This window comes from Vombatus ursinus, unplaced genomic scaffold, assembly GCF_900497805.2.
Source record: "Vombatus ursinus unplaced genomic scaffold, bare-nosed wombat genome assembly UNPS02012179.1, whole genome shotgun sequence".
Lineage (NCBI taxonomy): Eukaryota > Metazoa > Chordata > Mammalia > Diprotodontia > Vombatidae > Vombatus > Vombatus ursinus.
Genome location: NW_020951957.1, coordinates 1558248 through 1574616, shown reverse-complemented (window position 1 = coordinate 1574616; position 16369 = coordinate 1558248). Strand labels below are relative to the sequence as shown.

Here is a 16369-nt window from a genome sequence, read left to right as displayed (position 1 = left end):
AAGTTACTGAGATAAAAAGAAAGATGTTTTAAATTCCCTACTCAAAGAAAAAAATACCTATCTATTGTATGTGGGTTTTTATTAATGTGCTAACCATGGTTACCATTATCCTACTCTAAATTGCTACTATATACACATATATTTATATAGGCATGCTCATAAAATTATAGTGCATGCAATAGCAAATTTCTTTATAAAATAGATCAGTCAGAAGGCATAACTGTTTGCCAGGAGGCAGAGCTCAAAGAGGGTTCCAACCACAATGTAACCCTTTGTCACTTAGAACCACAAGTTTTCTAAGGAATGTTTCTTCCACACTAGCAGGAGGGTCTATGAGAGATTGGATGGGATCAGGAGAGTTGAAGAACCATTTCATTTTTCTTGTCCCAATTTTGTTCCAATTAAATACTTTGCTATTTAAAAAAACAAAATAGATCAAACAAAAATTTTACTCATTATAAAATAATCTCCAAATAAAAATGAGCATTTGTTGAATTAGGAAAACATGTCAAAACAATCCACAATAAAAATTGATCAATTACCCCCCCAAAAAAAATAACTCAGTTACAAATGATCTCCTCAAAGAAATAAACTTTGAATAGCTGCCATAATTTTTAAAAATAGTCAACTGAACTAAAATGTTTAGCCTAGATAAAATTATGTCACAACAGCATTCCAGCATATTTTTTTTAGAGTGAAGTATATTTAATATTGGTTTTACCAATAAAATTTTGTCATAATGGCATTCTAGCATACATATTTTTTAAATGTGAAATATATTTAATATTGGTTTTACCAATAAAATTGTGTCATAATAACATTCTAGCATATCCATTGTTCAAAATGTGAAATATATTCAATAGTGACTTTACCAACAAAATTTTGTCGTAATAGCATTCCAGCATATACATTTTTTGAAAAATGCAAAGTATATTTGATAGTGTTTTTATCAATAAAATTGTGTCATAACATTGTACTATATCCTTTTTTAAAAATATGAATATATTTTATAGTGCTTTTGCCAATAAAATTTTGTTATAATAGCATTCTAGCATATTCATTTTTAAAAAATAAAGTACAGTTGATAGTGGTTTTATCCTTATGATACCAAAGTCAGCAGGTAACGAAGCATTAATTTCTACAGGAAATGACAAGATTAATCTGGCTTTGGTCAATATAGTGGAAAAAAATTAACATGGAGTAGAGATGAAGGAGCAACTAAATACTCCATTACCTATGGAAACATAGATAGAGAATTGGAGGGCACCTCAAAAGTTGCCTTAGTGCTTCTCATAAAATTAGTGCTTTCATAGAATGCTTCTCATTTTATGCTTATGTGACCTTGACCACTTCCTCTCTCTGGAACTCAAGTTTCCATATATGCAAAATGGGGTCAGCTAGGTAGAGCAGTAGATAGAGCCCTGGGCCTGGAGTCAGAGGAACCGCAGTTCAAATCTGGCCTCAGACACTTACTAGCTCTGTAACCTAAGGCAAGTCACTTACACCTCTGTCTGCTTCAGTTTCTTCAACTGCACAGTGAGAATAACAGCATCTACCTCACAGAGTTATTGTGAGGAGCAAATGAGATGAGGTTTGTAAAGTGTCTGGACCATGGTAGGCAAATTCTAGCTATCATTATTAATATCATGGAGACCATCTAGAGGATAGGAATCTGCCCACCATTAGAACTTTAATTAGACTTGTGTAAAACTAAAGAGTTCATTAACTTCATCACTGCTTTGATTCCATTTTTAAAAGCATCCTTTTTTTTTTTTAATTTCCTTTCATTCCTTCTTCCTCTCCTGTGGAACAGTGCAGGTACACAGCACAATTACACACACACTCACATAAACACACATGCATATACACAGTTTTCTCTCGTTCTTTTTTCAAATATTTTTGTCATATATTTCCTCTTCGCGAGTAAAATTGATCTCTATGTTGAAATAACTGACAATTTCGAGGAAAAGTACTAGGAATCCTTAAACTGAGTGTAAATCTTCAGTAACAGTGATATTCCACATACCTACCCCTCAGTCTTTCATGTAAGTAGACATCTTTCCTCAAACAATCTGAAGTTTATAGAACCATAGAATATAAACTTGGAGAAGTTCACAATTCAGCCCTTCTATTTTACCAGAAGCTTAACTAGGACAGGAAAACCTTGGCTTTGCCCCATGTCACCAACATTTGAATTTTGGATGGTAGCAAAATACCATCATAAGGTGCACCTCTTCTCCTCGCGAACTACCCCCAAGTGAATTCCTTCTACTTTATCCCTCCCCTCCATCCTCTGTTTCACAAGGTGCAAAAGTTCAGAATTATATATCTTAATTTTAGATATGAAGGAACTGAGGCCCAATGTGATAAAGTTTTATAGCCAAAGTTACCTACCACATTTGTGGGAGACAGGCCTAAACTTAAGATCACTTATGTCCCAGTTATGTTCATTCAGTATATCATACTATCTTACTCAGCTATTTTTCTTTTTCAATAAAATTATGTACAAAAGATAGGAACACTTTAAAAAATCTTAAAATTTGTCATTCTGTAAAATTATTGAAATATAAAAATCTCCTCCTAAGTTAGAAACAGTGCAAACACAGATAAGAGTGCAAGAATGTGGTTTGGGCAATTTTCCTCCTCCCCCCTTGGCGAATCATCTTTAATGTTGATGTTGGTTCTTTGAAGATACAAAAAAAAAGTTTCTTTTGATATATTCAACAGGGAATTTATTCCAGGTGAGATCAGGAGCTAAAAACATCTAGTTCTTGAAACTCAGTTGTTTACTATGAGGCTTCAAGACCAAATGGACTGATTTGGAAAGGGTGAAGACCTGTATCCTTTCCACTTCACTCACCTCACAAAGAATAAAAGGACTTTGCAAAATGTCCAGTTTCCTACAGGGCCCTGAGTAATAAACAATAACCCCAAAGTTACTGTTTTAATGCACTCAAGAAAACGAGCCACATCCCTTCTCTCCCATCCCAAATGTCCTGGGACTAGTCCATTAAAAAAGGAACAGTGAAACCTAAACCAGTGTGACTGTATTTGGAGAACCAATACAGTGCAAATAAAAGAAGGAGGAAGGCATATGGTTTGAAGATTTAAAATTAAGGTGTACCTCTGTCACCCATGCTCACATCACAGGAGAGCTGAGTCGCATGTTCAAAGAGCAGAGGACACTTTTCACAGTACATCTACCTACAGTATATAAAACCATTTTATAAAATACTTATTAATACAGAAAATATCCCATGACCTTCAATTTGAAGACCGTAGGATTCAGTAAGATAATGTCACAAAGAAAGATCATTAGAGTGATTTGTCATTCTGTGTCCTCCTTCCCCTGCCCACAAAAGGTGTCTGCCCCTAAAAAGAGCAGTGTGAATGGTGGTAGAAAAGCCTACCAGCTGTCTGCACATGTACCTGAAGGTACACCTAAACATCTTAAACATAGGTTTGAACACATAAGAAAACTAGTGCTGAAGATAATTGTTTCCTCTAAGCTGTAACTCAGTCTTGTAATTCTCTGGAATCCCAAGAAGCAGTTTCTCATTTTCCATTTGTTTTCAGATGGAAACAGAAAAGAGTGGGACATCAACATACAGTGCCTTCTTTGCAATTCGACTGTTCATAACTTATCTTCTGTGGGTACTTCTGAGGGTACAACTTCCAGCAATATTTGTAGGGTTCTGGTTATTCCATCTATAAATAATAATTTGAAGAAAAGGAAAATTAGAGATAAATGAGAAGCAAGACATATCAATGACAGTGCCCTTGGTCTTGACCAGAATGGACAAAGCACACAATAGTTGGATTTATTTCTCCCTCCTCTCACCTCCTTTCATTCCTCATCTCTCACCTGGCTGACTATCTTGGGAGTTCTCTGACTGACTTCTCTATCCTACCATGGGAAGCTCATTATTGAGATAAATTCATCATCCTGTAAGATCTCATCAGCCGTGGTCTTCTGCCTCATCACTATCCTCTGCCTCCCTTTTTAGAAGGTGGGGCCATGAACTCTACAACTCCATTTCAGGGAGCTCAGCTCAGATAGTTCCTCATTTCCTACCTGGCTGCACTGCCTTGGGACTTCCCTGACTGAGTTTTCCACCATGCCTTAGTGATAGTGCTTTTTTCCTTCTCCTTTCCCCATCCCCCCACCATCTTTCAGCTTCCTGTTTTGTTTTGTCTTCCCCCATTAGACTGTAAGCTCTTTGAGGGCAGGGATTGTCTTTTTCTCTTTTTTTTAATTTGTCTCCCCAGCACTTAGCACAGGGCCTTGCACACAGTAGGCACTTAATACATTGATAAACTGATTTATATAAGTATTTCATCAGCATCTCACATAGTAATCACATACCAAATTAACATTGCATTTGCCATTTCTCTCCCTACTCTTTCTGGGCTCCTTGGTGATAATAAACTAACCCTTTTGTTGGCAAACTTCTCATTTCTGAACCAGACATCTGAAAATATCTTAAAGCAGAAGATCTAGGAAACTCAATGCTGTAATATTCACTGTGAGTTTAAATGAACCATTTGGCCTTATACTTTTAATGGGATAAAATCTCTTGCTATTTCCCCAGCAATTATTCTAAATCTGGTTGCAGATTCTTGCCTAGTTTGTCTCCAACTTCTTGGAGCGTTCTTCTTCCTCAACATCTTCCCATTGGCTCCAGAGTACCAAGAATTTCTGTTTGTATATTCCAGTCTCAATCTCTCAGTAGGACTGATAATAAGCTCTTCCCCCCTCACTTGGGATTTCTTTGCCATGAATACCAGCTCCATCCAATTACTACTCAATGCTATAACCAACAATTTTCCATTATTTTTTTAATCTATGCCACCTACTGAGTGTTTTTTTTTTTGGGAGGGGTGAGGGGGATTTAAACATGGAACAGAACTTAGAGTGCATCTAGTTTAATCTCATTTTATAGATGAGGAAACAGATCAAAAAAAAAAAAAGGTGAAGTGATTCATTCTCATTTTCCTAAGTAGGAACTTACCATTTACTTAAAGAACAGAAAGATGACCTTAATTATCAGATTCAAAACATTTCACCTGTCCCTTTCATCCTATCATACCTCACCTCCTCTCTCCTGTAGTTTCCTCCTATCTGCAGATCAAGCCCCTCTGTTGAAGTATATAAGTGTATTTCAGGTTTACTTTACCTTATTATTCTAATCTCACATGTGAGTTTCCTTTCAAGCCAAACCCAATACCTGACTCAAATAAAGAAAAAAGAAGAAAATATACCTCACACAGCTATGTAGTTGGAAGATGGAGGAATACTTTAGTAAGCAAAATTATCTTAGTAATATTGTGAAAATAGTTTTGGCCTCATAGACCTCCTGAAAGGGACGCCAGGATTTCCAGAGAATATATTTTGGGAACTTCTACTTTAAATAAAAAGGGATCCTATTCCTATTATGAGTGGTCCCAGAAAGCCAAAACTAATTTCAAGTCCTTACCAAAAGGCTATCACAGTACAAAGTTTGATGTTTTTCTAGTGAAATGATTTAGAACAGATTATTTACTCCTTTAATGCTTTCTGAGTTGCATCCAAACTGGCCTATTTGCTATTTGCCATTCATGACGTTATTCCATCTTTCACCTCCATACCTTTATCTAGATTGTCCCTGATGCCTGGAATGATCTCGCTCTGATCCTCCATCTTCTGGAATCCCTAGCTCCCTTAAAGGGTCATCTCAAGGGCTTCCTTCCACAAGGGACCTATTCTGATTCCCTCGGTTAGTAATTCCATCTGGAATACAGAAGACACTTAAAATTCCTTTGTAAATCTAATGACCTCCAGATCCTTGGTTCCATAACATTTCTACTACAAAGGCTCATGTCAAACCATCTATTTTTTTCAGGGGTAGAAGGCCACTATTACTTGATGCACTGTTGCCTAAAGGACAGTGGCATAAATAAGTTGGTTCAAGTAGCTAGCAGCAGCTCAATAAAACTTTCTGTGATTTTGAATATTCAAAGGACTGAAAGAAGATGAAATTCTACCTTAGAAGGAAAGAATTGGGCTCCATGAGAATTGGGTTAAGGATTTGGAGTTCTGGGCTAAAGAGCAGAATAGCATGGTATAACATAAAGAACAAAGGAACCAGAGCCAAAGAACCTGGGTTTGAATATCAGTTCTGCAACTTTCTACCTGTATGACCTCGGGCGAGTGACTTTATTTTCTGGGGCTTCAGTTTCCTCAATTATAATATGGGCATTGGACTGGGGAACTCTCCCCACTCATTATTATCCCACACTATTATTGTATGTGGATTTAGGGCAGGATCTGCACCAGGCTTAAAGGAGTAGCAGAGTTAGGGAAGAAGAAGAAGAAGAAGAAGAAGCATCCTTGGTATAGGGCAAGTTAACCTCCTATCCCTCAGTTCTCAATTCATTTCTTTCCCTTGTCACCTTAGATCCATTCAATGTGAAATGAGAAGTACAAAGGACATGTCTATGTGTGTGTAAAGGGTAGGGTGGAGGAAACAAATGTAGGTGGCAGCAGCCCACAGGAAAAAGGGAGAGAAGAAGGAATTCCAGGGGTAGATAGCAACAGGGTAGGAAGTGGTTCCTGCTCTAGGAAAGACCCTAGAGCATGGGTTCTTAACATGATTTTAGGGGAGTTATGAACTTGAATGGGAAAACTATGTTGGTAACTATATTTAAGTAATTGGTTTCCTTCGCAACCATATACATTTTATTTCATTCATTTAAAAACACTATTCTTTGAAAGGATCCATAGGCTTCACCAGACTAACAAAGGGGATCGATGACTCACTAAAAAGGTTATAAAAAGTCTTATGGGTCATCTAGTCCAGGCCTCTCATTTTATAGGTTAGAAACTGGTAACAACTTGCCTCCCCCAAGCAACTGAGACAGACTATGAATCTGGGTCTCTTTGCACTGTGGTGAGGTCAGCTAGCTAAGGCAGCTGCCCAGGAGTGGTTGTATGTGCAGGAGTGACTTGTAATCCTGTTAGCCTCCCAAACAATGAATAGGAATCTGCAGCACATGATATTACAACTTCCACCACCTCCAAAATGGAGCACTAAAAACCAATCCCTCTGCCTCTTTCACTGTGCCTTGTGTGATTAGACATGAGAGGCATGTACAGCCAGTCCTGTTCTTCCCTCTGGCCCTTCTAGTATGGTTTTTTGTTTACACCATTGATTCACATCTGGTCACAAATCATGGACTTATTGAAAACAAGAATAAAGTATTCTCTTTCTCTTTAAAGTCCTCTTTCAACAGATAGGGCCTGCTTGCGGGGATGTGAAACCTGCAGGTGCCTTTATTCTGTTTAGGGCAACCATAGAGTATTTGGAAACTAATCTCCAACATATTTGCTTTGATTCTACACTGTGGGTCTGAGTGCAACAATAGGATGTTGAGACGAGAGGGTCAATGACATGGTTTGAGAAGGAGCCAGAATGAATTAATGGCCTTCCCTACAATCCCAAAACACAGGAAGACAGTGAGACTGAAATCTGGGGTGTAGAAAACCACCATATCGAGCTAGAGATAAAGGAGGCTTTTGGTAAACTTGGGTGCCTAGGCAAGTGAGGAAAAAATAAAGAAGTCTCACAACTTTAAATAGGATGGTGGCATCAGATCTCATTTCCCTGGCACAGGGAAGGTTCTCAATGAATGTTGATTGAATTATATTGGAAGGATAACTCATGCACACAGACATACCAATCAAAGTATATATAGAGTAATGTCAGATGAGGGAAAAGTACTAAAGTAAAAGTATGGGGAGATCATAGGAGGTAGTACCTGAACTGAGGCTGTTAGGGATTCTAAGAGGAACAAGGGAGGAAGAAGAGGAGTAGTCCAGGCACAAAAGCATGGTAGTTAGAGATTGCATACTCTATTTGCAGAAGAGTTTTCAGGGCAGATTGACTGGAAGATATGTAGACAAAAGGAAAAGATAGTTGAGAGGTTATTTTTAGGCAGCTAAGTGGTGTAGTGGATAGAGTGCCAGGCCTGGAGCCAGAAAGACTAATCTCCTAGAGTTCAAATCTGGTCTCAAACACTTACTAGCTGTGTGACCTTGGGCAAGTCACTTAACCCTGTTTATCTCAATTTCTGCATCTGTAAAATGAGCTGAAAAAGGAAATGGCAAACCATTGCAGTATCTTTGCCAAAAAAAATCCAAATGGGATCACAAAGAGTCAGACACGACTAAAAATGACTCAACAACAAGTTGGGAGACATTGTTCAGGACTTTGATTGCTAAGATGAACAATTTACATTTTGTCTTAGAGGCAATAGGGAGCCACTGAATCTTTTTGAATAGGGAAGTGAAATGATCATAGCTATGTTTTAGGAATGTCAATTTGGCAGCTGTATGTGGGAGGGATTAGAGAGGAAAGAATAAAAAGAATAAAAGAAGATCAATTATCAGACTATGACAAGAGTCCAAGTGAGAAGTAAGGGCCTGGGAGAGAAGGGGATGTAAGCATTTCTTCCTAAGGCTTCCTAAGGCTCCTCCTCTGAGCTGACAATGCCACCAACCTACTTTCTGATTGTATGTCAATTCCCTTTCTCCAAATGTTAAACAGTTAGTATTTCTTTCCCTTCAAAATAGTTCCAGGCCCCAATTCCTTTCCCTCACTTCTACTATCTTCCATGCATCTTCCTAGTAGACTAACTGTAATTCAGAGGTCCCTTCTAAAGGTCAGAACCAGCCTTTCCTGGCTGGTTCTGGCTCAGAGGAGTCAATTAGGTAGAGTAAAATCCCATTTTTCAAGAACAAGGTTGGGAGCAACAACAATCCACTAAACAGAATTTTCCTAGGAACACAGCAATTGGTTAACAGTGAGGCAACTGCTGAGACCTTTGTAGGCAAAGGCTGATGGCAGAGATCTGACTGACGGGAGCAGGGCAGGCAGAAACCACCAGATCATGAGACAGACTGGGCTGTAATGACTGACTAAGTGGCAGGTGGGGTTGAGTAGCTATCATCTACGTTCCACAGTGGTTCCCTAGAGAAAAGCAGCCCCCATGTTGGGCATCAGGACATTTTGAAACACTGGAGAATGCATATTTGCCCTTGCCAATCCCTCACTTGATGTTGGAATTACGGTATGCCTGTCAAAGTTGCTTTCTCTCAAAAACAGCCATAAAAAACCGTCCATGCCTTTCTACCTAATCACACTTTCTACTTTTCTTTACTCAATAGAAGCCCTTTTACCCAGAAATAGCAAACACTGCCTGGCCTATCTACCTTCTTCCTGAGTCACACAAGTTCTAAAAAACTAAAAGACAACTCTGAGTAAGCTTCTTTTCCATTGTGCCTCACTATTCTTGGCCTCTTTGGTTCTTGATCTAAAAGATGGTGAAATGGCTAGAGTGCTGGACCTGAAATCAAGAAGATCTGAGTTCGAATCCTGTCTCAGACACTTACTACCATCTCCCTGGGTCTTACACTCCTCATGTGCAAAATAAGGCTATTTAACTTAAAGAAAAATCTCAGTGCAGGTCAACTTATACTGATCTCTTAATCATGTATAAAGTTCTGAGGAATACTGAAGATTAGAACCATCTAAGGATTATTATTTGACATGATTTCAGAAGATCAAGGGAAAAAACACACACCTTTCATGTAAGCTGAAACATTGACTTTAGGGATAGGATGCACCGTGGGTTGTCAAACATGACTAGTGTCTTAATTAAATTTTGACTAGATTTCTTTGTTACAAGACAGAGGGTGGTCATTGGAATATAATTGGGGTATAAAGAAATATGAATTAAAGTTGTTTTTTTTAATTGTCATCGGGGTAAAGAATACTCAGCCTGCATAAGTGGGCCTCCACAGATGATCAGTGCTTACAAGGTTCAATTTTAAACCATGGAGATGACCATCAATCCCCCTGCTTGCAGTAATGCTCATGAAGCATTTTGAGGGCCATACATTACAGCCCCACCATACTGTTCTAGCTATTAATAGATAAAGTGGAGCAGATGAGGCAGCACGTGGTAGAGATTTTGTTATCTGGAAGCTGAAGCAAAACAGCTATTTGGGTATTTTTAGCAATACCTTCTGTATTTAGGAGTTTACCTTGGAAGACGCTGAAGCAGTAAGAGGCCTAACTGGATCTGATTTGCCCAGCCACATATGGTAGGAGTGTGGGAACAGCAGCAGACAGCTAATACATGGGTAAAATATTAACTGCCAGGTGCAAGGCCAAGCGCTCCCCCTCCTACTCTTGGAAAATGAAATTGTAATAACACTTTACATATGAAAAGTGCTTTTATCATTTTCAAAGGGCATTCAAACTGGTGATCTCACTTGATCCCCACGGCATGTGCAATTTTGACCACTAAGGTAGCCTAGGCAGATGTTGTGAATGACTAAACAAGCTTAATTAATTTACAACCCAGGGATAGTAAGAAAAATGTCACACTGCAGACTTGCCCCAAAGTCTGTCAGACGCACCCTCCAGATTTCAGTAGAGACTAGGAACCGGATTTATACCGACACCTTCCTCAGGACAAGTGCTCTTGAGACCCTACAACAGCACAACATCGTCCATCAGAACAGAGATCTGAATAATTCTGCCAGCGCTGCTCTAGGCTGACACAGATAATGAGGGGTTTTATTTAAAGGCGAGTCTGTTGTACAGGAAGCCTGGTCCCCGCATCCCCCAGATGTTTAGCTTACACATTCAATCTCTTGCTGGGAGATACAGAGGCCACCAATAAAAAGAGATAACAGATCCCGGCCCAGGCTGTACATTGTCACTTTCCCTGCTACCACGGCGGATCTGAATATGTCACAGAGGTATCTAACTCTCTTCCCCTTTTTTTTCCCTTGCATAAGAGGCTCATGTTTTTTTAAAAAAAAAAAAAAACAGAAAGAAAGAACAGAGGAATTAGCTACTCTTGTCACAGCTGGCAAGGGAAAAAAAAAAACCTTTCCATGGAGCCCATGGCTCCCTTAAAGAGCACACTTTATTTCCACCGGAGGAACGCTATCAAGCAAAAAGTGGTTCAACACTGGCATCCTGTGGCCAGAAAGATTAATCAAATATCAGTTCTGCAGGAGTCTGATTTTCAGGCTCTGAACATTCTCTCACTTTCCAAGTCAATCACAGCTCTCTGCTACTTCCTAATGGTGGTCAGTGAAATCTCACTGCTGGCAGAGGTCTATTAGGTATATTGGGTACAACCTCATTGGAGGCTCTGTGTCCCTTTAAAGTGGCTGAGAGAAAGTTCATACAATCTGCCAGCTTTAAAGATGCCCATCTCCAGCCAAGAAATGAGAGCCTGTAGTAGGAAAAAGGGCTATGTTCTAACACAGCAGGTAATGTCAAAAGCCTTGTTGAGCTCACTTGTGTTTCCTCTCCGAAAAAGCTTTGCAGCAGGTTTTATTCGTAAGACCCAGAATACATATGTACACATATACGTGTGTGAATATGTGCATAAGTATATATTTATATACACATATACATGTATCCATGCATGTGTTTATGTACATGTGTGTATGCATGTTTTTGTTAGGCCCACAATAAATATTATTAATTTCCTATATTTTACTGCAAAGTACATGAGAGGTTGGGTAGAGAATAACACAAAATCAGGGGAAGTCATTACTTGTTGGCATTCTCTCACAAGGAAGCTATAAAGATAATGACTGATAAGATGTTGGTTTAAAGTCAGAGTATCCCCAGATATTCAGGAGGTTCTGCCACTATTTCATTTTCAAAATCACCCACTACCATATTGCCAGTAAAATTCAGGAAGGATGAGAGCTAACTGTGGAGGTCATGCATGTATTCAAAGATCAATGAGGAGGAAAACAATGCTACAAAGAGCTTAGAAAAGGAGGAATGAGTGGGCAAGAAAGAAGGAAACGAGAATCAACTGAGGAAACTGCAAAAGCTGGTATTAGAAAAGAAGAGGTGTGAAATGCAGAAGTCACCTTCAGGAGAAAGAGCAGGAAAGTCTGCTTGGCTTACAGACTGTAAACCAGGCAGGCAGAAGAGGGAGAAATGCACCTCCTAATCCTTAACAGGGGGCAAGTTTCTCTTTTCATTATCTCATCATGAGATAAAATACATAAATAACTCCATAAATCTTAAGCCAGGCTATAAATGCCAGTTGTTTTCCCTCATACTTCCTCTAAGATGAGAGATTCTTTATATGTGTATATATATATATATACATATATATATATATATACACATATATATACACACATACATACATATACAGAGAGAGAACAGAGAAAGAGAAATAGAGAAGAAAGAGAAAGAGAGAAGAAAGGACAGAGAGACAGAGGAGAGGAGAGAGACAGAAATAGCAAGAATTAAGGGAATCTTAGATAGATAGGAATGAATATATAAGAATCCCTTGATTCTTATATGAATATGAACTTCATATATATATATATATATGTGAATCCCTTGATATATTATATCTATTATATATTATATCTATTGTAATATATTATATTATATATTATAATATAATATATTATACATATATAATATATTATAATATATTATATAATATCTATTATGTATAAACATTCCACATATATAAATGAAGGAATTGTTATATGTTTGCATATAATACATATATACACAGGTATACATACATGTATATATGAACTGCATGTACATATACAATATGCATGTATAGTCTGAGAACTACATGTTAATATAAGAGGTTTCCTGTGTAATCTTATGTTATTTTATTTTATGTGCTAAAAACATTATTCTGGAAGGGTTTCACAGGTTTCACCAGATTGCCAAAGGGCTCCAAGGTACACACAAAAACCCAGCCCTAGGACAACTTTCAGGGCACTACAGATTTCTCTCTAAATTAAAAACAACAACAAAGCATTTATTAAATATCTACTATGTCTTAAAATGAAAATCAGACCCTTCCCTCAAGAATTAGCAATAATTATGCTACCTTTATGTTTTTGACTATGATTTTATGCCTTATTCTGTACTCAACAAGCCTTTATTAAGCACCTATTCCATGTCAGGCACTGGGTTGGGTGCTAGTGTGCCGGTCGCACAATCGCCGATCAGACAATCCCTCACATGATAGAAATGTCTTAATTTTTTCACAGTGCTCCAGGATGTCATCTTACAGAGGAAAAGAGGGCATTTCATTTAAGGAATGTACCAGAGCTCACCCTGGCAAGAGCTAAGTTGAGAAAGGGGACACTAAGGAAGCTCTGGTGATTTGCCTTCCACACTATCCTAATGTTCACTGTTCATCTAGACCCTTTTTTGATTTTATGAACAGCCTAAAAAAATGTACTAAATAAAATTTCAAGGGAAATATTTTGACTGGGCTAAGAATACTTGCTAACTAACCTGTTAGAAAAAAAATTAATCTAATTCTTCAAAATTTTTGGAAACAGAGTCTATCAAAATATTATTCAGAACAAAAATGAGTTATAAGTTCAGACTTTGATAGCAAAAAATAGAGACAGGATAAATGAATGCAAAATCTAGTTTGAGTAGACAGTGGGTCCTGGGTCTCCAATGCTAACACATAGCAAGTTCCCCCAGCTATCAGTGGTCTTCTTCAACCTTACATATGAATTTACATGCATTTTATATGTGGTTTAGATTTACTTATTAGTGTACATGATGTACCCTCCCAGTAGAATTAAGCTCTTTGAAGACAGAGGTTATCTCATTTCTGTCTTTGTACCCTCAGGTCTTAGCACAATACCTAATACATAGTAGATACTTGTTGCTGTGAACTGAATTGAAACCTAAATACTAATGCAAAAATGAAGGGGTCAAATCTGCCCATGACAGCTGGATTCTAAATAAGTTTCTATGACACCACATAGGATCCACTTTAACCTATTTATCATCTTTACCAGATCCTCCAACTTCAAGTTTAGCCCTTTTCCCTCCATGTTACAATCTGATATTGATACAACACAGTGCAACACACATACATGTCCTAGAGTGTGCCCATGTTCTATGCATGGCTGACAAGACAACAAACAGCGCCTCCTGTGTTAGGCACTGGGTTCAATGCAGAATATTGAGAAGACTGGGTCTGTGCTCTCAAAAAGTTACAGTAACAGTTGTACCCAGTTACAGTGAAAGAATTAAGCAAAGAAGCCATAGCTTTACAACCTACGGTAACAAAGTAGAGTCTTCATTCCCTTCCTCCCAAATAATTCAAGTTGTTTTTTTGCTTTTTATCTTTTTTTTGGGAGGGGGGGAGGAATTTTAGTCAACTTTTATTGAAAAGTCACCATGTACAAAATCCTACCTTGGGTTCTTTGAAATGCAGCATTTTGATTAAGCTGCCTTTATTCCCAATCCTGAACCACTGTAATTAAGTTACTTAAGGGATTGGAAAGTACAAGTAGGTCATTACATAGCTAATAACATTTTTTATCTAAAAATTCTTTAACAGGGCTTAATAGCTTTAAAATCTTAAAGAGCTATTCACTGCTTGAAGTAAGTGTTCTGGCAAGGCTCTTCCAACAGTGGTATCTGCCTAGCCTGAAAAGGGCTTAGTGACTTGAATTCAAATGCTTCTTGTCCTTCCAGAAATCACTCACTTTAAATAAGAGCAGCACTCAATTTAGAAACTGATTGTTCTGCAAAAGGTTTTGTTTTGTTTTGTTTTAAATGTGAGTTGTTTGTAACTCAGAATCAACTTTTCTTTGGAAGTATGGTGTCCACGCTCCCAGGCTAGACCACAAAAGCCTGTTAATCTATAATGTAGTACATGAAATGCGGTAGAGGAGAACTGAATCACCACGTGTAACAATTTTTCTTTGGACAAATACAGACTTCCTGTTTGGAATGCCTGAAATATAACTCTCCTTCCCCTCTTCTCCTGCACTGTAGTGGTTTTTGGTTTTGAAGACTTTCTCCTTCTGCCTTCTCCATCTATCAAGGAGGTAGAGATTGGGGTTCCAGAGGATGAGACAGAAATTTGGGGGAAGTGAAGAGAAGCAATATCTCCTGTCATTGTAAACCCCCTTTTTTGACAGGTTCCTAGGAAGATTTTCTTTTCTTCCACAGGCCCTAAGGATTAGCTTAGGATATATACTCTAGGATATATACTCAAGATTCTATACTCCACACTAGACTACTCCCTGGCAATTTTCTGAATAGATTCCATGCTTCTAGCCTCTGACCTTTCTTTATACCAGAGCTACCAAATAGGCAGCAGGCACCCTGCAACAATCCTAAAATCTGTTGGAATCAGATTAAAATGTAATTGGGAAATATTTAACAAAAAAATTAAAAATGCAATAAAATGTAGATAACATTACATTTGAAAACTAAGTCAATATGCTCCCCATAGGGATCCTCACTCATATAGGGTTTAGTGGCCCATTCTATATGAGTTTGACACCAAAGCATTAAACAATCCCCCAATGCCAAGCATAAACTAAAACCCATCCTTTTCTCTGCTTGACTTAAAACCCTTCCTTCATGGCCCAGTTTAAATACAATGGCTATAAAGCAGCCATTTCTATTAACACAGATGCTGACTCATGACAGACCTAAGGGAAGAGAAAACTAAGGCAAACAGGGTTAAGTGACTTGCCCAGGGTCACTCAGCTAGTAAGTGTCTGAGGCCACATTTGAACTCAGAAAGATGAGTCTTCCTGACTCAGCCTGGCACTCTATCCGCTGTACTACCTAGCTGCCCCATGCATAGATATAATAATGTATATGATGATTTCCATTAGACTTAAGCTCCTTGAGGGCAGGGGTGATGGTTTTATCTTGTCAAGGCAATGTAATTGCCATTTTAATTTGTGTTACTGTTTTAAGGAATACATATATCCCTACCAGTGAGGCTTTAACAATAACACGTATATATCCACCTCTCTTAAGCCCTTGCATGATGTCAGGAACATTACCTGCTATTCTCTGGAACCACTTCGGTTTCTTGTCCCAGACAATGAAGAAGTAGTATGCCGGGATACCAGTCAGCGTGATCCCAAAACCTATCCCAGTACTGAGCGGATCAGAATAAAGGGACAAGGCCACCATGAAAAGGCAGGTGAAGGAAAACAGAGCTGGGATAAACAGCGGCACCTGAAACAAAAGACAATGACAAAGGTCACTTTGAGCTGTCTTTGGATACTGACTAGCTCCAGAATGTAACAATACAAACAAATGAAAGTTGAGTGATTTCTTATAGTTATGGAGTTGATCACAATTAATGGAATGTCCAAAAATGGGATCATGGAATATGTATTAAAACACTTGTTTGGAATAGATAGAGGCAGAAGTCTGTATATCATATAAAACATAAAGTTAGGAACACTATCTCTCTACAGATGCCCTTTCTTATATTGGTTAAGTATTATTGTTACAGATATAAGTAAAAT

General features: G+C 38.1%; 1 protein-coding gene across 1 annotated transcript in view; it reads right to left on the bottom strand.

The window, feature by feature from the left end:
• Positions 1–1515: 1515 nt before the first annotated feature.
• Positions 1516–16369, bottom strand: part of SLC7A11 (solute carrier family 7 member 11) — a 106815-nt gene continuing 91961 nt past the window's right edge. Inside the window, exons 11-12 of the mRNA XM_027857562.1 lie at positions 15896–16073; positions 1516–3708 (exon numbers count right to left, since the gene is read on the bottom strand). Coding sequence (XP_027713363.1) covers positions 3635–3708; positions 15896–16073 — 252 coding nt within the window. The 3' untranslated portion in view covers positions 1516–3634. The remainder of the gene's footprint in view (positions 3709–15895; positions 16074–16369) is intronic.